At 40.4% G+C, this 21,888-nt stretch overlaps 1 protein-coding gene across 10 annotated transcripts in view; it reads left to right on the forward strand.

The window, feature by feature from the left end:
- KIF1B (kinesin family member 1B) overlaps positions 1–21,294 on the forward strand; it is a 97,035-nt gene extending 75,741 nt beyond the window's left edge. For 9 of the 10 annotated variants that reach the window (XM_075437420.1, XM_075437427.1, XM_075437423.1 and 6 more), the window contains 15 exons: positions 2,266–2,374; positions 3,029–3,095; positions 4,535–4,619; positions 4,884–4,989; positions 9,293–9,407; positions 9,968–10,101; positions 10,633–10,694; positions 11,385–11,530; positions 11,895–12,134; positions 12,551–12,622; positions 13,255–13,376; positions 14,149–14,298; positions 14,799–14,991; positions 15,615–15,733; positions 16,584–21,294. In XM_075437420.1, the coding sequence (XP_075293535.1) occupies positions 2,266–2,374; positions 3,029–3,095; positions 4,535–4,619; positions 4,884–4,989; positions 9,293–9,407; positions 9,968–10,101; positions 10,633–10,694; positions 11,385–11,530; positions 11,895–12,134; positions 12,551–12,622; positions 13,255–13,376; positions 14,149–14,298; positions 14,799–14,991; positions 15,615–15,733; positions 16,584–16,626 (1,763 nt within the window). In that variant the 3' untranslated portion in view covers positions 16,627–21,294. The remainder of the gene's footprint in view (positions 1–2,265; positions 2,375–3,028; positions 3,096–4,534; positions 4,620–4,883; positions 4,990–9,292; positions 9,408–9,967; positions 10,102–10,632; positions 10,695–11,384; positions 11,531–11,894; positions 12,135–12,550; positions 12,623–13,254; positions 13,377–14,148; positions 14,299–14,798; positions 14,992–15,614; positions 15,734–16,583) is intronic. The other variant, XM_075437421.1, reaches the window with a different exon arrangement.
- Positions 21,295–21,888: the final 594 nt, after the last annotated feature.

Raw genomic sequence — 21,888 nt, forward strand, 5'->3', positions numbered from 1 at the left:
TGCTGAACTGTTGTGGTTTTTTTCCATTTCACCTTTTAATTTCTTCCTTCTCCAGCTTTCTCACACCTGCATGTTTCTACCATCCTTTTTTTTGTGTGTGTTCCATTCCATTTGCAGACCATGAAAGAAAAATTGAGTTGATTAGGTATCTTATGTCTGGCTATGTAAATGTGCATGTGCTGAACACGCTATCCGAGCATGCCAACATGCTTGCATCCTCTGCTGTGGCTGCTTTCCAGGATGGAGCTGACCAGCTGCCACCTTTTCTCTTTCTGCCCGTTCCCAGTTGTCAGAGTGAGCGTGCCCCTAAACGAGATGGTTAGTAGCCGAACTTGATCTATGGTAGATGTAGAAGTAGTTCCAAAACGTGCTTCAAAATTCCTTTCTTCATATCTGTATCATGTAGTCTTCTTGGGACTGGAAACTGCCATGGTTGCGGTCATGGAAGGATGATGCTGTGCTTAAGTTTAGAGCTATTCTAGAGAGAACCATATGGAGAGTCTATAAACTCCAGAGTGCTACGTATCACAGATTTTTCTTTGACACTGGATCTATTCCCTGAAATTTCCTGGAACTCTGATTTTTTTTTTTTTTTGTTTTTTTTTTGGTTTTTTTTTTTTTGTTTTTGTGTGTGCGTGCGTGTGCATTCTGTGCACAGTTTTGTGAGACTGGGATGAGAGATGCTGCATATGAAAAAACAGCTAGCTGTAGAGGAAACAGTCTGCTGTGTTCTGTATAGGTTTCCATTTTGCTCATCTTCTGTTTTTTTCCACTAACAGTGCTGTTCCTTACTTACATTTTTATTCTGCTTTATTACAAAAAAACCCACAAGCCGGACATGCTGGTTATTAATTATGACAGTGCAAGTCCATGAGAATTTCTAGAACTGACTTTCATGTTCAGTTAAATGCGTCTTTCTGTTTTTTTTCTCTTCTGGTGGTTTTGAGTTTCTTTGCTTAGCAGCAAACTTGAGTGACTTGGTGTGTTTGATGTTCCTCTTGCTATCAACAGCATTGAGTCCAGCTGTAATGAGTTTATGTGCAGCTACATGGTATGATGGGTGTAAGAGAGTGACTACCCTGAGTAATGGATGGGAAGAGTAAATGATGACACTAAAACTTGCTACCTGGCATGATGGAGTGGTAGTGCTGTAAATGACCAATTCTTGTAGAACCTCTCCCTCTGAGGTAGCTGCTATTTTACGCAAAAAAGAAACAGAATTCACATTTTGTTTTTCAACAGAAATTGCACAAGCACATCTATAAGGACCTTTTCTTACCTGGGTACTGTTATGCCCTTCCAATGCATGCAAATTAAGTCATGGTGGGAGCTGCAGGATTCCACAGAGGTGTGACAATAGGAGAACCTAAAGAACACTTGAGCAAGGGAAGGATGGGGCTTGAGAGGCAAGAAGGGAGGATAATTATTTGGCTTAATAAAAGCAATGAGGTTAGTATATGAAAGGAGAAAAAATGGGAAATCAGTTGCAGAGTTACAAAAATACCTGTCTGAGTACACAGGAACTAAGCTTTTAAAATGTTCCCACTTACAAAACCAAAAGGAGCGAACAGATAAGAGAAGTCATGTACTGACAGCTAAAAGGTGTGATGTAAGTATGTGTGAAGGAACATCAGGTTATTTCTAGACTTTCAGTTATTCCGATATTTTTTTCAACATGGTTTATTCCTACATTTGCATGAAAGGAGTTAAGAGAAGATCTGGCCAGTAGTAATCACAAGTACGAAACCATAAGGAGCCCAGAAACATACTTTGGCAGGATTTTGGCTCTGGAATAAGTCTTGTTCAGCCTTTTTAGATACACATTCTCTTATCTAAACCATTTTCTTATCTAAACTGGTACCATTGCAATTTGTAACATGAAGGACTGAAGACTGAATTTTTAAGTTCTTGATTTTTTTTTTTTTTTTTTTTGTTCCCTCCTCCTTGTGTGGGGAAGGGGAAATGTACTTTTTTTTCTGTGGATCTAGGGAGACTGTATATTTTTACAAGCTTTTTGGATACACTTCTATCTCATTATTTAACTTTTTTTTTTTTTAATCTAGTACCTTAGACTTAAAAAACAACGCTGTGAGAAATAATGGTTGCTGTAAGCAACACCGTTTTTTGTGGGAAAAAGCTGTGGTCTGCATATGTGTGTAGAATGCATAGGATCACTGAAATTACATGTTTCTGTGAGCCCTAGGGTAAGCTTTACTTTTTTAGTCTTTGTGAACCATTGGCTTTTTTCTTTTTTCTTTCTTTAAGTGCCAGCTACAAAGTTAAATACTATGAGCAAACCCAGCTTGGGCCAGAGTGTGAGCAAATATGACCTCCTTGTGTGGTTTGAGATCAGCGAATTGGAGCCAACAGGGGAGTAAGTCCCATATTAATCTTTTATATTTTAAGAACAGTGGTTTATGGGAGTTGGATCTTTTACTGTTTGTTCTGTTCAGGCAAGGTTTATGTTTAGCAATCATTATTGGGTAGTGGCCTGGCTTGTGTCAGCCTGGTGTCTGGCTGCTTTGCAGTGACTGGGTGTAAATTCTGCTGATGTTCCTTGTCCCCATTGGAAAGGACCAAAGAGACAGAATGAAATTCTTTCACACTTGAAGTAATCTTTCCACTTTGAAAGCCCGTGCACACCAGCTCAATAGGTGCTGGGATAATTTCTCTTACGTAGGCCATGAGTTTAGATTCTTCGGGTCACTAGAGACTTTACAATGCAGAAGTCATCTCGCAGGCCCTATTTTATGTTCACCTCTACTACAGAGAAGACTTTTCCCTGACAGGTATTTAGGCATTATATTGAGAAGCAAGTTCCGCAGAGTTTTCCAGGAGTACTGCAAGTACAGTATATGATACTTCTGTATGTCACTGATACTGTGGTCCAATAAAAGTCCAGTCTGAGAGTCAGTAGAAACACTCTTGTTTCTTCAGATATATGGAGAGGGAACTGTTGGCAAAATAGAGTGTAAAGTTGCTGTGCTAGTGTATCTGTCCTGCCTGTTGATTTCACTGTCTCACACAGGTATATTCCTGCGATTGTGGACCACACTGGAGGCCTGCCCTGTCAGGGGACGTTCCTCCTTCACCAGGTACTAAAGCAGGCTGTAGAACAGCAAGTTTCATCTCGGGGGTGGGGGGGGTGGGGGGCGGATTGGAATGCTAATGACTGGGTTTAGCATCTTTCAGGTCTTCTCCTTTCCCACACAGCTGTCTAACGATAGCTGTAGGGTCAGTCATCTTTCGGTCTGTACTTAGTCTGTTAGCTTTGGGCTGTGAGGAGAGCATGGTTGGCCCTAGTATATTGCTGTTTCCTTTGCTTATCGGCGTGCATCCCACTGATGAAAGATGAAAGCCTTTTAACAAGTAGGAGCCTTTGGGACCAGGTTTGTGCCTTAGTGTTCTCCAACATCACTACCAAGGACGCAGAAGGATTGTGTGGACTCAGCTTTCATTGTTCTATCTATTTTCATGTGGTTATGAGACAGATCTACAAAATGACCACGTCTCAGCACGTTTTAAATGCCTTTAATAATCCTTAATGATAATTTGTCTTTACCTAGATTCTAAAGATAATCCTAGTTAAATATTGTTTATAGGTTTATGTTACGTTTTTTCTACTCTCAAATTCTCAGTTCCTTTTCATAGTTTACCTGTAACTTGCATTTCCTCTCTTTCTTGAAATGATAAGAACAGTTCTTATAGCTTAGGAATAATGGTCATATTCCAATAATGTCCTTTAAAAAATTAATAAAAATGTTACTCAGTGCTGGATGTACAAGTGTCCTCATCAGTTACTTCCAGTTCAAACCAGAGTGATTTTAGCCTCTAATTCCATTGTGAAATCCACCATAGAGGCAAACATCTTTCAGCTTCTGTTGAGACAGTTACACACAAAGCACCTTCTCCTTGGATAGTTGTCGTCCACCTTTGGAAGAGTGGAATCTGTTGCAACCAACACGTGGGGAATTTTTCTTTTTCAGAGGTGGTGTTTATTTCTATTCGACATTTTTACCTTCACAGCTATTACAGAGTTTTATTGTATTTTGACTTGTAACAGATATATGTGACAAAGGAGGAGAATATCTGCTTGAGTAGTTGCTATTTTCTAGTAATATTTTTTGGTATACACACTTTTTGTTTCGGTATATACACTTTAATATAGCATGTAAGTGTGTAAGCACACATTACCCAAGTATTTGCTTGTTTTTGTGATCAAGTCTGATATATCCTAGGGACCATACATATCATTTTTGAGAGTGCAGCAACAATTTCAGGACTATTTTAGGTTAAAAAACCTATGCCTTTGTGGAGTGAGGACAGAGAAGTGTAATTTCTGTTACATATGAGAATATAATGTTCCTCTTCAGTTAATTTTAGGGCCCTGAAACACATGGGTGCTTGTTCACAGTTACAGACCAATTTAAATGATTTTATTTGCTTTATTTTTAAAGTATAAGTGCAAAGTAGATGATGTTAGTGTGTGTGGGGGGGAATACTTCACCTGTGTTTTGTTTCTGAACTCTACCAGGGAATTCAGCGTAGAATCACAGTCACCATTATCCATGAGAAGGGCAGTGAGTTGCACTGGAAAGATGTGCGAGAGCTGGTTGTTGGTGAGTATATTGGTTTGTATGTTGCTGTGTAAGGAAAAAAAAAAAGTACTAATAATGATTTCTCTTTTTATGAGATTGTCACCTTCATGAGTATTGACTGTGAGAGGTGGATTTTGAGAAAGATCTAGAGGAAAAACTTAAGTTTTGCAACTTCTGCTTACAGCTGCTTGTTAATCACATAGTCTGAAATGATATTTGGAAAAATAAATTCCTTCTGTGTTTCAGGTTTAGTTTTAATTTTTTTACCCCTCCTACCCTTTTCAGGACGTATAAGAAATAAAGCAGAAGTAGATGAAGCTGCTGTGGATGCTATTCTGTCTTTGAATATTATCTCTGCAAAATACCTGAAGTCCTCTCACAGCTCCAACAGGTAAGTGAATGAAGTAAGCGCTCTAGCAGGAGTCTAAAATGTCTTTGACCTCAGAGGTATTGGCAGGATGTTTGGAAAGCTGGGAATTTTGCTAATTATTACACATAGAATTCCATGGGCACAGGGCATGCAGATAGAGAACAAATGTTACCATAAACTCCAGATAAAGCTGAAGTCCATTGGTTTACATGGAGTATTTCTTGATAATGCATTTGAATTACTTTCCATGTTTTAAGCACCGTAAAGGGAGGATGGAGAGGAACAGCTTAAGGGAGTCTCAGAACTTAACCCAGAACTTTCAAACTGTCATCAAGGTTTGTTGCTAGAATACAGCATTCAAGTACAAGGGCAATCTCGAGGAATATATTTATGGAGGTATACATACTTGTATTATTCCTGGAACAAGCATGTGACCATTTAAGCAAGAGCCATGCTTTGTAAATTAAACTTCATAATTTGTGGGTTTATACAGATGTATCACACATTGACTCCAGTTCTAATAAGGGGGTGTCTGTTCCATGTAGCTGCAGTCATTTGGGCCCCTGCCTGAGAGGTTGCTGGCTGCGTGTGTCTCCTCGTTAGGGTGCATTGCTGTAAAGGTCAGTCAGACTCCACATTGTTTTGCTTTAGTGTCTGCAACAAAGGGCAGTGAAGCAGAATGCTGCGTTGCCGGCACAGCCTCTCCCTGCTCTGACATCAGCCAAGTCACTTGACCACTCTGTGGCTGTTTAACTGGTGCAAAGCAGGAATATCTCTGAAATTTAACTCTGAACGAGTGTTTGCAGAGGGAAGGGGGTTGTTTGGGAGCCCATCTCTGCTGCAGCTGCTGAGTGCTGGAGGTCGTATCCATCCAGGCGCTGAAATGGCTTCTTCCTTCACCATTAGAGGCTTAGACTTTGAAATACTGCTGCGATATTAAAGGTGGATTCAGGACATGGCTCCTACCAACTGAAGTCTTCCTGCCACCTAGTGACTGCAAATGCACGCAGTCGGGGTTTTACCAGTTATTCTTTGCCTCACGCTGAGAAGTGGCGTTTTACTGTTAGTGTGTTTGAATTAATAGATAGAGATAATTGGAACATAAGGGGGCTGTTGCTAGTTTCCAGTCTGATGCTATTGGATTTGCAGTTGGAAAGCCCTATACTTTCTGTTCTCTAGCAGTTTCAAGAAATTCCTGTATAGCTGTGTAGTTTTCTATTAGGTGGGCTGCTTGGATGGCAGATGAGTGTGAGTGAAGTCAAGCTGTTGACCATCTCTTCCCAAAATGCCAAGGCTTAAGTTGGAATGAGTGCATGGCAGGGTGGTGGAGTGGGGCTGAAGCCCTGGTAAGGGATGTGTCTTATGTTTGCTCATTGTCTGCAACCTTGTTTTCTGGTTGGTGTTTTTTTTGTTCAGGTCCACTTGTTCTGTTCCTCTCAGCTGCTGCTTTTCTGTTCTGCTTTTGGCTGCACTAACTGAAGCTCTTTCTATGTTTTTACAGGCTCTTTCTTGATAAGGATATGCCTAGGTATTTTCTGTTTGCTTCCTTTGTGCATAAAGGTTCTTGAAAATAGAATGCTTTATGTCCCATTTGTATTGCTGCCACTTCCCTTTTAGCTCTGATTGAATTCTGTTAGCATGCCTCTTAGCTCTTCCAGCAGTATACCTCCTCCTCCTTTGTGTCAGGGGTTTATTCAGGTACAATGCAGTGGGCAGCTTGTGAAGGTAAACTTTTCTTCACATGCAAGAGATAGCTGTCTTCATTCAGTCCTTCTGATTCTCAAAATGTGCCATCAGAATATAGTCCCTGTTTGTAGTCCTTGCTATTTTCTTCCTTTGTTCTGTATCAAAGAACTAAATTTGGAATTTTGTACTGTCTCTGACTCTGTAATGCTTTCCATGTTTGAAGGACCAAGTCAAGGACTGAATGATTACGTTACTTGAAATTCCAGCTCAGAATTGCACTGAACAAAAAGCATTGGCTGCCATGTGACTGGCATTCAACTTCTGTTCTTAGGTTGGATTTGCATCTGAAATTTAACCATATGATTGCTACTTCTTAGTTTACCAGTTGGCAGAGAAGCGAGACGTAGTAGCTGCTCAGACTGGATTCCTCTTTCACCTTCCAGACTGGCTCACAGCCAGGTGTGCTGGCGGCACGATCTGGGACAATTTGCACTCTACTTTGTGTTCTGCCTCTTTGAAAAAGAGAAGACTTTAAGTCTTCAGTGCTCTCAATTCATCACCTTTCACTAATGCTAAAATCCACTTAAAAATCAGTTCTAGCTATACGTTAGTGTCTTTAACCCGTTTCTGCTGTTTTCCGTGCTTTGTTTGTTCTGTGCTCCATTTTCCTCCTTGCGCTATTGGCTATGCTGGAAGAAGTTTGCTCACTTCTGTTATTTGTCTCCCTCTATAACTATTCTTGCAAGTTCTGATTTGGACAGGCAAGCCTGTGTATATTTAACTTCCTGGCTAGACAAAATCCAGTAGAGTAACTGTCTCGAAGCTGTGTTTGACTTCAAATTGGTGTTCATCCAGAAATCATCACTTTGCTAAAGGGGGGCATTTAGTTCTGCACTGATGAACATTTACACCTGTGTTCTCTCTTCGTGATGAGAAGTCATGTTTGGAAAGCGGTGCCGAGCTGACTCAGGGGCTAGGTATGCTGGCTTTCCCATCTGTGGAGAACCAGGTTTTACTGCTTTTTCTTCCACCCAGGCAGTAAGTCTGCAGCTTGCAAGAAGTTTAAAAAATTGATCTTATAACTAAGACATGATGAAGGACAACCTGTGTTGTTTGCCTAATCTAACTAAGTAAGGATTACTACATTGCAGTGCTTTCAAAATTACCAATCACTTAGCCTTTAGAATATGTTTCTCTGTAGCATTTTTAATAGAAGCAAGACATTTAGGAGTAATTTCTTCAGTATGTTACTTCAAATGCAAACAGTGTTTTGTAATATTCTCAAATTATATTACTTCACTGCACAGTTCATGGTGTCTCAATGTATTAGCTTGGAATTGTGTAATTGGTATCAGGAAAAGGGTATTCTTGGGAACTCTATCTGAGATCAGAACTCTTTGTTTCTGATAACATCTGATCTTGGTTGTGTCTCAGATCTGTCTGTTTCATGTTTATTTTCTTTCTGTTTTGGTTTGTTTTGTTACTTCTTCCTTCTACTCCTACCCTGCTTTTTGTCATTTGCCTTTGGTTTCATTTTCTATTTTTCTGAGTTGGCCTAGGGCAGAAGTACAGAAGCTCTTTGGAGATATGACTTGTTTGAAAAGAATAATATACCTGAACCACGTTCTTGCTTTTAGCACCACATCATTTGGACTCGAAATGGGATGGGAAACCTCAACGGCAAGAGAATTTGGGAGGGAAATTATATGGAGTGGTGAAGAATTAATACCTTCCTTTTCTGGTACCAGTGTAGAAAACTGCAAAGCGTGCTGTATTCCTGAATAAGGGTATAGGACTTCCTTCCAAAGGAACCTACATGAAATCAGTTTCTACTTGTGATGGAGAAGCCTTTCTAACAGGGGCTTCGGGAAATGAGCTAAGAGTGTAATGGTAACTCTAGACCTGATGATTTAGCTGTCCTGTGTGTGATGCTCTCTCACTTTTTACTTGAACCAATGAACTTTCCTGATTGCTGGGGCAGAACTGTGTGAGCTTCAGCTCCTTTCTTTCCATGCACCAAACTGAAGAAACTTCTTTGAAAAGTTTGTGTTAAATCTGCAAGTTTTTACTTGAAGTTAGTAGGGACATAAAAAGAAATCTTTATCACTTGAATATAGGACTTATCCCTACCTATCAATCACTCTGATCTGTCCAAAGCTGCTGGGTTTATATGACTAAGTATTAGAGAGATGTCTTCTGTTGCTATATATTAGTCCTAAAATATAGTGCAGAATGAGTGTTGCTTATAAAAAAGAATCTTCCCATGCACTTTGAAGGTCCAGCTGGGCTGAATTGCACTTGAAGCAATAGAGAGGAATTCTGGCTGTTTAGAAGCACTGTTCTTTAGTGCTGACTTCCCTGCAGTGTAATGAGTTTTTGTTCTGTTCTATATTCCCTCTTTTCTCTTTTCGATGAGTCTTTTTCATAACAGGCAATGGTCTCTTCTGCCACACTGTTTGAGGTGGAAGTAAGTAATCTTGGGAAAGAAGAAAAGGTCTTTGCTTCAAGTATTTGTTATCTAAGCCACTGAGATCAATAAGAGTTATGGTGGATGATGTCAAGGAAGAGATGCTTTACCTGACTGATGAGGGATGCAGTGGGACTCTTACTATTGAACTTTTACTGTACTTTTTTCCAGGACTTTCTATCGGTTTGAAGCAGTTTGGGATAGCTCCTTGCATAACTCCCTTCTCCTCAATCGAGTGACACCATATGGAGAGAAGATATATATGACCCTTTCTGCTTACCTGGAGGTTAGAGACCTGTGCCTTCCTTTTTGCTTGCAACTCAAGTATAACTATTCAAGATGGTAGACAGTGTGCACCCGAGAATTACTTACTGGAGTACATAATTTTTGAATCCTGAAGTCAGTGAAAGTCTTTATTCATTTTCTGAGAACAGGGTGGAAAAATTTATTCACAGTTAACTTCTTGATGGCAAGGTATTGCTGCCTCGCAACAAATGTGAAGGGAAACTGGTGATCTGTTACCTTTCTGTGCCTCATTTTATCTTTTTTGTATTTGAAAACCCATTGAAATCAGTGAATGTTGCTATGTAAATACTACTAGTGTTATGAACACTGGACTAGCTAGGTTTGCGTGCAAGACACTGTTTTATGTAGTACAATTGTTTCACCCAGAAGATGCATCAGGAAATTTGACAGTTCTCTTTCACAGAAGCACATATGAAAACCCTTCCCCAAAGACCCAAGCAAGAACAAATTTCAGAAAGCTGTCCCACTGAAAGAGGGGGGAGTAGTGCAATTTGGCATAGTTGTCTGCAGCCACTCATTCATTACTGCTTTTTCTCTTAGCTTGACCACTGCATTCAGCCTGCCATTATAACAAAGGATGTTTGTATGGTCTTTTACTCACGAGATGCCAAGATCTCCCCACCGCGATCACTGCGCAATCTCTTTGGCAGTGGCTACTCCAAATCTCCAGATTCGTAAGTTCGGTTACCAATTTTGGTATTGATGTTTTATGTCAGCACATGTTATTTTTCTTAGAGGACATAGGGAGAATGTAGCTTAGTTTTCTTTATTTCTTCTTTGAAAATCTATCTAGTTTTAGTTCTTCAGTCTGGTTTTGAACATTCTTGCTTGCTTGCATTTATTTCCGTGAAACTCTGATGGCTGCTTTCTTTACTGACCCCTTTTCCAGGCTTCTGACTAGAATAGTTGGGAAGAGAGATCCGTTTTTCATGCATGCACATAGATGATCCTGACCTGAAATTTACTGCAGCAGCTGCTCTCTGAGTCTAATGGGGGGTGAGGGGGAACATGGGAGAAATGGCTTTTTTTAGAGAAATGCAGCATGTCCTGGATATTTTATGTCGAGATTAGAATTCAGATGTAGTTCTAACTAACAACTATACTTAGACTCCTAATTTGGGGACCACTGAACTAAAGCTAATGCGCTCTATTTCTGAAGATAATAGGGATTTTTTTTTTTTTCCCCTCTGGTTTCTTGTGAACAGCAATCGAGTAACTGGGATCTATGAGCTAAGTTTATGCAAAATGGCAGATACAGGAAGTCCAGGTAAGCAGTGACCGGGTGTTCCATCCATAATGATGCTGTAAGCTGAAATATTGCAGAAGATGTCATAGGCAGAATGGAATAAAAAATTCTGTCTTGATAGGAAGCAGTTCCTATGTTTCATGGGAACAATGGAGGATTGCTATTCCATAAAAAACCTACGCAGACTTTCACTTTTGACTTGGGTCTGTGTTTACAGTTGGTGACCGAGGATTCACTGAAAACTTTACATTTTCTGACACGGGAGTGTCAGGAAACTGGGCATGGACCTGGATCGTAGACTTAAGGGACATAATACACGTCTCATAGCGAACGCAGTTGATACTTGAGTTTTCTCTTGGTCTTTTGAAGATGTTGCTGATATCTGACTCAAGCTTGATAACTTGGAATGAACATAGTTCATGTAGTATCAGTATATTTTTCCTCTAAGACCTAGCAATTGGAGCTCTTGTGTGGAATTAGATTGAACAGGAGTTTGCATTATGTAGTTGCCAATAGAAAATACCCGAATGAAGGAAGCTGGACTAAATCCAGTCTCTTTGGGATGTGTGATTGCTGCTGTATTGCCTTGTATATTTCCAGCCAAACAACAGAAGTGTTTGTTCTTCGCAGATTGCTGATTGGTAAGTGTTTCTTAGTGGTATCCCTCTGGCTATATTTTTAACATGTCTTATGTTGTTTTTTACTGCTCAGGAATGCAGAGAAGGAGGAGGAAAGTCCTGGATACATCTGTGGCATATGTGCGAGGTGAAGAAAACCTGGCAGGTTGGAGGCCCAGGGGTGACAGTCTCATTCTAGAGCATCAGTGGGAACTGGAGAAACTGGAGCTGCTTCATGAGGTGAGTAAAGAGATACGGGAAGTGAAAGAAAAAGGCCAACTGTACCTTTGAATTTGCCTTTAGTCTACCCACTGTGAGACCTTCTGAGCTGAACAAGTTCCCATATGGGAGTTTGTTCTCAAATTCAAGATTTAAGTAACTTCTCTGACATAGAATATAGAAAGTGTGTGGCTGGCTGCTGAGTAGAATCTTCAGCTCAGCATCCCAGTGCGTTCAACAAAGGCAGATTCAACTTCTAATGCCATTGTGAACTCCCCTCCACGGGGAAAATGTTTACTGGTATTATAAAAGAATGCATAAGAATTCAGTGCCTGTAAAATAGGCAACATCTGGAGCAGATGACACTGATTTCTTTTCTTACTAGGTGGAAAAAACCCGACATTTCCTTCTGCTTCGTGAAAAGCTTGGTGACAGCATCCCCAAGTCCTTGAGTGACTCATTATCTCCCAGTCTGAGCAGTGGAACCCTCAGTACCTCCACCAGCATTTCCTCACAAATTTCGACTACAACAGTTGAGAGTGCTGTGACGCCCAGTGAGAGCAGTGGCTATGACTCAGCAGATATTGAGAGCCTGGTGGATCGGGAGAAAGAGCTGGCCACCAAGGTATAACATGAGAAAAGCATCATGGGTCTAAGCTGAGGTGCCAAAGATGATTAAAGATTAATGATGAGCTGCTCAGCTAGCATGGTGAATATCCAGTATTGTGTGAGTTTCATTTTAATATACTTTACAGTGGAAGCATCCATCCTCACCAGCCAGTGCTGGTGGCGAGGTTTGTGCTATGCCTGTACCTCTTTCCCCTTCATTAGTAGTTCTGTAAATGAAACTTTTGAATTTTATTGAGGGAAGGGATTATACCCTTCTTCTTCTGGGATTTTTCACAGCAGTTTAGAATTTGTTTATTCTTTCATGACCTGCCAAGTATGTCTTGGCAAATTGCCTCTTGTGTTCAAATTTCTCTGAAAATCTAAATGTAAAATTCTTTTCTGTGTGTGGTTTGTTTTTTCCCCCCACCTTAGTGTCTGCAGTTGCTTACTCACACTTTCAATCGGGAATTTAACCAGGTGTACAACAGCATCAGTGATTGTAAGGTAAATATTTCATGCAATGCAATACACTGTATCTGTAGAACAATAGCAATATGTGTGTAGTTTGTGGAATCTGTTTATACGATGAAGAGACAAAACACTTCATATAATTTTGTTTTCAGTCTGTTGGAAGTATTTGGTATTCAGCATCAGGTTCCAAAGACTATTGCAGGAATTAGAAATGCTCTGAACTTCACTGTAGTATAGCTTCTAGTTTATTAACAGACTGGAAGTGTTCTTATTGTCTTCCCCACATACACTTTCCCTACGTAAAAAGGTAAAATGGGTCTCTTAAAAATTCTGACTATAGGCACAGAGGACACCAAGTTGCAAACTGGAAAGTCTGTTGAGGAAGTCAGAGCGTGAATAATCAGAAGTATGGGACATTAATAAGAAGCTGTGTCTATAGAAGTGCCATTGTATTTTCATCTGCAGATGGGTTTATGATGGTTGTGTGCAAAAATTTGACTGCTGAGTAGGGCTGACAGAAATACCTTAAATTCTGACTGTAGGCACAGGGGACACCAAGTTGCAAACTGAAGCCTTCTTCATGCTGAATGCCATGTTCTAGCCAGAACTGAACACCAGCTACAAAAAACCCTCCTCTAATATTTTCCCAATATTTCTCCTGGTAGCTGTCGGATATTTCTCCAATTGGGCGGGACCCATCAGTGTCAAGTTTCAGTAGTGCTACCCTCACACCTTCATCTACCTGCCCTTCTCTGGTGGATTCCAGATGCAATTCAATTGATCAGAAGTAAGTATAGGATATTAATAGAAAAACGTCACTTCTCAGTGCTTCACAAATCTGTCTTTTCTGTTTTCTGATTTTATTTTTCTCCCCTTTTCTTCCTTTTCCCTACTTTCAGATATTTCTCTGTACAGTCCCCTTGCCTTATCTTCTCCAGTCACTCTGCACAATTATTTTTCCTCATTTTGTTCTTTTGAAGTCGTTTTTTTTGTGCTGAAAGAAGTCAGATGCTTGTCATTCCAGTGACCAGTGCACCTTCAGTGTGTAGAGTCCACAAATTTTTTTCAGAGGTCTAGTAAAAAGACCTACTAACAACAGCCCAGAATAAACCAGTTTGGCCAGTAATCTCTGTTTATCTTTCTCAGCTGTATCTATAGAAGATATTTTTGACAAAATTGAGAATAACTACTTAGTGAAAGACATGTGATTTGTACCTTCTTAGTTTAAGATCCATGAGAGGAAGGGTGCTGACAAAGTAGTACATTTTACATAAAACCACAGTAAGACGTGTTTCTGTGTTGTGACAGTGTTTGGCAAGAGAAACGAAGGAGTAGTGGGAAAATAACTTACTAATGGTTACTATAAGTTTTGTTCCACAGATTTCAAGGGAAATACTATTTGATATTGTACAAAGGGATCCCAATGTCATACAAAAAAATCTGGAGGATGAAACTTGTAAGACAGGCTAGGCTGTAGATGCACTTTAAATTCCATTATCACATTCAGGTGTGTTGTTGTGATTTACTCTTCTTTCTCTGCTTTTTTTTTTTTTTTAAAGGACACCAGAAGCAAATTCACGTGCCTCCAGTCCCTGTCACGAGGTGGAACAGTTCCAGCTAATGCCTCCAGTAGAAACTTCCTATCTTGCCAGAGCTGGAAAGAATGAATTCCTAAACCTCGTTCCTGATATTGAGGAAATCAGACCAGGGTAAGTTTTCTGTTGTAGCGTGATCATGGATTTTCCTGAGAGCTGTCAAAAGGGCTTTATGAGATTTGTGGTTTCTTTGCCCCATTTGAAGAAGGTAAATTCAACAGGTGGCAGCAGAACTGCAGAGTTCTGTATGATGGAGGCAGGACCGATGAGAGTCGTGTTGATATTTGATCTCTGCAGCATTCATTCCTTGCATCTACTTAATGAGCAGGATTTCCAATGACTTAAATATAATGTCTGTTATCATCAAAACCGTGGCTGAAGTTCACTGAAGTAGAGATCTTTGAGGGTACTTCCTTCTGTCAGACTTTTGCATAGTTCTTGAACGCGAAAGACAGCTTACTATTGTGAAAAAACTCTTCTATAGCGTTGCAGACAAAACGTATTAAGGACCAACTGTCTTACACAGTGTTTTACAGTTAATAGGGATACTCAGTAGGTGCCTTATTTAGGGGAAAATGTATTCCTGTTTATCTGTGGGTTTGGTTTTTTTCCAGCTCTGTGGTCTCAAAGAAAGGATACCTCCACTTCAAGGAGCCACTCGCCAGCTCCTGGGCCAAGCACTTCGTAGTGGTTCGCCGTCCTTATGTTTTTATTTACAACAGTGATAAAGATCCTGTAGAAAGAGGAATCATAAACTTATCCACAGCTCAGGTGGAATACAGTGAAGATCAACAGGCAATGGTAAAGGTCGGTCTGAGAGCTGTTGTTTATTTATGCGTAGAGCAGGAACACTACAGGATGCATCCATACCATCCTATGTGTCATCTCTGGTTTGAGGAAAATGCAGCTGTACCCTGGAGAATGCCTGGCATCTGATGATTCTCCCCCCAAAGTTCCCAGTTTGTTCAGGGTTTCTTATGTTTCAGACACAGTTGTAAAGAAACCTGAAACTGACTGCTGTTAGGCACCATATTTGCTTGTATGAGCATTTGTTAGTACCATCACCTTGTGTGTTTGGTTTTTGTAGTTTCCTTTGTGTGGTGTTTTGGGGTTGTGTGTGTTGTTTGTTTGTTTGTTTTAAAAAAATACAGAACAACACACACATCCTGCAAGGAATCAAATTAAGAGCTGCTGAAATGGATCAGTACAGTTAAAGTCTGCACTCATGAGTTAAAACTATATTTTGTAGGAGATGTCCCATTTGACTGACTAAATAATATCCTGGAAGTGACTGGTGAAACTTAAATGAAAGACCTTAGGTCTTGGGTTTTTTAGGAAAGTGACACAGCAGACTATTCCTCAGAGAGGAATTGCGCATCAGCTTCTGTGCTTGTAGACTTCATTATTTTAAATTGTCTTTAATATTTCAGACACCCAACACATTTGGTGTGTGCACAAAGCATCGTGGGGTCCTGCTCCAGGCCATCAATGACAAAGACATGAATGACTGGTTATATGCCTTCAATCCACTACTTGCTGGCACCATACGGTAAGAGGCAGCTCCTGGGCAGACAATGCAGCAAAGCATGAAAGTAGTGCGATAGTCATAAGCAAGGAGGCAGATCGTTTGTCATGGAATTTAATCTTGTTCTGAAGAATTTGACAAGATGGGTAAACTGAAGGAGGGAGAGGGGTGGGCAACAAGAAACAATAAAACCAAACAAGTCCTGTATTTCAGGAAACGCAGTGGCTGGTTGCTTTGGCTTGTGATGTTCTTAACAGATATATCCAGTTTGAACATGTGCGGTATGCTTCATGCAATACTGTATTTGGAGGCCACAGAATGCTTTCCTTGTATTGCTGTTTTACAAATTTATAAAGCTTCTTACTGCCTCTGTGCAGGTGGGTTTGCACTGCCTTTTCATTATCTTGATTGTGAACTAAAGCAGAAATTTTCATTTCCTTCCCTTTTTTGAACTTCTGTAGAAGCCTTCCCTTTATCACAGGTCACAGACATCCCCTGCTTGCTGGGGAGATCTTGCTATGCTACAGTAACTCTTCCTTTCAGTAAAAAACAAAACAAAACAAAAAAAAACCAAAAAAAAACAAAAAACAAAAAAAAACAAAAAAGCCCCCCACTCACAAACCAAAAACTGAGGTATTATTGTACAGTGTCAAATAATTTCTTAACAGTGCAGTCCTTAAAAGATCCCATCTTCCTTTAAAGGAGCACAGCAGAAGTGAGAAGTCTTTCTCCTTATAGCCCTTGATACATTCTGCTTTCTAAACATATGGAGTAAACTAGGACTATATGAAAAAGAGGTGGACAAACTGTGGGGAGGGAAGAAAAATAAACTTCCAGAATTCAACAAATATATTTTTACTTCTTTCTTGCGCAGGTCAAAACTGGCTCGAAGACGCACGGGCCAGCTGAAGTACTGAGTCCATGTAATGTTCTCATCTGTTCTCCCTAACTCACCTTCTGATAGATAAAGTGTTACCTCTCATTTTCTCTTTGTGATTCTTGACAGTTTCTCTTGTATGTAATCCTGTGGCTTAACATCCCCTACCTTCCCAAGACCTTCAACACATTTTCTAGGTATTCTAACCCTACCTTGTTTCTTTTCACTTGTACTGAGAATCGTACTGGTAGCATGTGGCCAAACAAAAAGAGAAAGGAAAAAAAAAAATCAAAAAAATTGAGTGATTATGCACGACTCTAAAAAGAAAGAAAAAAGTTATTTATTTTTTCTTATAACAATTTTTTTTCCCACTCCAACTGACCTTTTTGGTATCTGTCCCACTGTCCATTGTTGTCTGTCTAGACTGCTGCAGGTTTTTCATTCAATTTGTGACTTGGCAGTAGTCGTTGGTTCCCTCAGGGCAAAGTTCTAATGCCAGGGAAAGATAAATTCTTCTATGTAGACATTACCCAGCCAGGAACTGCAATAGCTCCTCAGGCTTTCTGGATCCAGCTGCTGATTTAAACTGTTGAAAGCTGATATTGGACAAATCTATCTGGGCAGACTGGATTTTGGACTTCGTGCAAGTTTTTGAGTTTCCAGGGTCCAACAGGCTAAGACATGAGCTGGAAAAAGATAGGGAATAAACCAAGAGGGGCTGGCTAGAATAATCTGCCTTTAAACTCCTGCTGTGGGGTTGCAGGTGAACAGCGCTTGGCTGTGACTCTTTCCCAAAACATTAACACTCGCTCCTCTGCCTCTGAACTGAGCTGAGGAGACAGAACTTGTGCTGATGTGAGGAAAAATAAACCACATCGCTGAAATATCAGATATAATCCCTAAAGTTTTAGATGCTCATCTCTCAGATGGAGAGTGTCCAGAAGAAACGGAACAGTGTGGTTGTTCCCTAGAGCGCTTTCAGGAGATCCCCACGGGAGAACAGCGTCTCCTCTTTCGGCTGCTGGTCCTGACTTCTGTGTTCCTGTAGCAACAGTTCTCACCTCTTTTGGAAGAGATTTACGGTTGTCATTGGTATGTTAGGATAGGCTGCTCTACGGCATTGTTCTGAAAGGCCTGCTTTACGCATGCACCCTTGTCTGTAATACTCGGATGACGTCCTGTCTGTTCATGGGGAAAGCATCCTCTCTCTACAGAATACTTTCTAGACCTAGCACTTGCAGTATTCTCCAGGAACAGCAGGAGAGTTTCACTTCCTTTTGGAATAACTGCTGAATGCTCCCTAATTTCCCTGCTGCAGTTTTCGTCAGCTAAAACCCCCTGGTTCTTAGTTAGTTTTAACTTCAGAATTAATCCTTCCTGGAAGATGGATCAAGTGGACTCTGGTCCTGGTCAAGGGGTGTAATAATTGGCTTCTTGGAGATCAGCTGCGTGCTGTTAGTTCTTGACCTACGATGCAAGTTCTCCTTGTGGCCAAGGTTTTGGTCCTTGCTCCGAGAAAGGAAAGCAGAATGAATTTCCTTTCTGACAAGTGAACTCATCTTTCGTAGCTAGGTTTTCAGGGAGGTTGAAGGGGGGGTGTTTGTTTTCCTTTACTATGTTTCAGACTGGTGTGCTATACTTTCTTGACTTACCTTGGGTGCTGACAGGGCTAGCTGTGATCCTGGGGAATGTACAGGAATTTCATCCTCAAGTTCCACCCTCTCAAGGGAGAGGTGAACGGGTTTTGTTCCGCTATTATTACAATAGGCACATTGAGGCACACTCCAGCGTAAAAGGTCATTTTGATTCAGCTTACTCAGCAGCAGCTCATGCCATGCACTGGAAATTCTGTGGCCAAAAATGTATGTGGGACTGGCATCAGTTGAGCAATTTTTTAGCTTTACGGGGTTTTCATTCTTCAGTAAAGTGCAATGCATAATGAGACCTAAAAGCATGGTTGGCAAAGGAGCAGGGAGATGGAGCCTGACACTTGCTAGGACATATCTTTATGTGTTTCGAGGTAGTACTCAAGCTAAGTCATGTGCTGATGCTGTCTCCTGTGGTCCTCAGATTTATTTCAGAACTGGAAGCCAGAGTGAGGGAGCATCCTGGGGACCCAGTAACATAATAGGGATGGGATTTTTTTTTTTCTCGTTCTGGTTTTGTCTTGTTTAATTGTGTGTGTGACTTTTAATACAGTGATGATATTCCTTTGTTATGCAATGGTTGATAACGCACTTCCAGTGTGTGCATAAGACTGAGTGCTGCAAGAGGGCTCTCCAAGCTGGAGCTAAGCCGATCTCAAGAATTAAGTTAATTTTAAGCACTAAGTTGTTGCTGCCATCGCCACTGTTTATAATGAAAGTGGAACCAGTTTGAGGAGGGGTAGTGATTGAGGTGGTGGTGTTTTGTGGCAGACCGAGAGCATTTTAATGTTTATCTTTTTCTTTTTTTATAACTAGAAGAAAACTAGTTTGCTAAGTCTTTGCTTTGGATAAGCCAGAAAATTAACTAAGGGGATATAGGCATTGCATAGAAGCATGATTAAGGGATCTTCCTTTAAAAGCAGGAAGAGACAGATGCTGATCTTACACAGAGCTGGAAATGTTACAGCTGTGTTGCGTAAATGTTGCTCTTCTATCTAAAGACTCCAAGCAGCTTCTGATGACTTGATGTCTATGTGGATAAGATCATCAGAAGAACAAAAATCTATTTTTAAGCATCAGTATCTCTTAAAGCTGCATAATCTGTGACGTAGTAGTTTCTTGTGTGGAGTTCAAATGGGCATGGCTATTTTCAGGTCTGATATATAAAGGCATACAGTTACAGTCTTTCACCAGTTATTGAAGCCTAGTTTGAGACATCAGTTTCTCTACTTAAAACTGGACTGAAATAAATTCAAGTTGTCTTTAAAAGTATAATAAAGAAAAAAAAAAAATTCCATTCTCTTTACAGCTTTTTTGATCCAGCCCAACATGTTAGAAATTTCTTTTTAGAGACAGCAAGAAGGGAAAAAAAAGTGCTAAGCTGCCTTCTCTTGCTGTTTAAAAACCCACTCTTGGTTACGTGCTGCGTGTATGCGAAGTCCTGGAGTCAGACAGCTCTTGGGACTCACATTGTGCTGTGGGCCTGCCAGCCCGCTGAGCACAAGCACTAGCAGTAAATCTGACAGGCATTCCTTGGACAGGAGTGTGAAACTGTGCTGCAGTTTGGGGGTTTTGTGCTCCTCACTAGAAGGAAGGAGAAAATTATCTTTTTTTGTCTATTGCAAACCATGCCGTTGGTGTTGCGGCTTCCTGGATGTTTTGAAACTAAACTAAACCTCCTATACTGTATTTTAGAAATGCACTTTAAGTACCTTTTTAAAGGAGATTCCTATATTCTGGGATGCAGAAGGGAAGGGAATATTATTTCCAGAGCACTGAGAAAGGGGGTTTTTTGGCCAGTGTCTAGTAGTCCTTATTACTGATTAGCAAGGTATTTCAAAGCAAAGACTTTACTTTTTGCTGCTTGTTATCTAATTTACAGGGATTTAATTTTATGTAATGTATTGTATATTTATGCATCTGTAATTAATTGCACATTAGATAAGAAAGGATTAGCTCTGGAATAACACCCATTGGTACTATACAATCAGCTAATACTGCCTATGCACACACATCTTTCTGGTACACTTGCACAGCCTTAGTTTGTGTTAGTTTGTGCTGTGGTGGGTGTTGTGTTGAAGATGCGGCTGTTAAGCTGCTGCTTGAAGGAAGGATATGAATGCTGCTCTGGAACGGTTTGCTGAATGTACTTTAAAAATGGGTCTCTACCATGTGTGCGTTGCATCTCTCCATTGTGGTTAATAACCCCAATATGTGGTCTGAACTGTACTGTATGTAGCAGGAATGTATTAATTTTGTGCTTCCTTGTTTAAAAACATCAGCTGTTCAAGAACAGGATTGACTTTTTTTTTGTTCAGAAGGCCATTTATGCGTTCTAAGTATCAAAACTAGTCCAACACTAACCAGATAGTTGTGTCCAATGTTATTTGGAACAATTTTTAAATTAACAGGATCAGCTGTGTATTCAGAAAGCTGAGGGTATGGAGGTCCTAAGTCTTCAGTTCTAAATGTTGCCAAGTCAACGGCCTGATCCTGAGCAGTACTGAGCTACCTCTTGCTTACCTTGAAACCGAGGACTCGAAGCAAGAGGGAGTCTTGAATGATCAGCATTTCCCAGGACCAGTTCTTAATTTTCCACTCTGCTTGTTCATACTTCATGTGCAGTTGATTAAGGTTCTTGAATTTGGACATTAGACATGCTGTTGCACTGAAATGCATACTTTTTTAAATTACGGTCCCCATTTCCCTGTTTAATCTCTCTGTACACAAGGTATACAAGGTATATGCTGTATAAGTGGCCTTCTTGAACAAATCTCTTTGCAAACTGGTTTCATCCCAGCGAAGGAGTGTATCAGCAACACTGTACATTAATTTCAGGTTTTCATTTTCTTATTTTATTTTGTAAATATATCCGATATTTGGAGCTTGAGTATACAAAATGTAAATATAGTTCATGTATTTGTACTAATTCTGATCCATTTGCTGTATAGCCTTAGGTGTGCAATGCAGATATCTAACTGTGTATGGTAACCTTGCACCACTGAATTGTTAGTGAACGAGGTGAAACAATAAAGGTACAACCAGTGCATTAGCAGATATAATGTGCGCTCCTTTTGGTATCATTTAATTACTACTATCTTATATTGATTACTTATTTTCAAAACCTGTTCTGAACAGGCTTATGCTTTGGGGAAAAGAAATTTCTCTCGGCCGTTCTTGAGAAAGATGAGAGGCCCTTCTTATCCTGTCTCATCTTTGTCCCTTTGATATGTCATGAAGCATTTCTAAGTAGTTTCTGGATGCTTTCAAAGGATTCTTTTGCTTGAAAGATGAGGGTGTCATAGTGCTGCCAGTACTGAACTTGCTCATCTGGGGGTAGCAGTTAAAAATGACCAGAAGCGCTGAAAGAACAGCAAAGGATAAGGCACCAGCTGTGCGGACAGGATCTGTCGGGGAATCCCTGAGAATCGCTCTCCTCTTGGTCGGAAAGTGGGAAGTTCTTTGTAGCTTTTAAAAGTCATGGTGAGGAAACTGGACAGGGCATTCCCAAAGCATTTAAGCCCCACAAAAATGGGCCACCACTTGCTGTCAAACACCCCTGTCAAACAGCTGCATGATGGCAAAACACTTTCAGCGGGCTGCTGGGCCCATCTGTTCTGATCCTGGAACACTGGCGTGGGTGTCTTGCTGGCTGC

Source organism: Opisthocomus hoazin, chromosome 16 (assembly GCF_030867145.1).
Source record: "Opisthocomus hoazin isolate bOpiHoa1 chromosome 16, bOpiHoa1.hap1, whole genome shotgun sequence".
NCBI lineage: Eukaryota > Metazoa > Chordata > Aves > Opisthocomiformes > Opisthocomidae > Opisthocomus > Opisthocomus hoazin.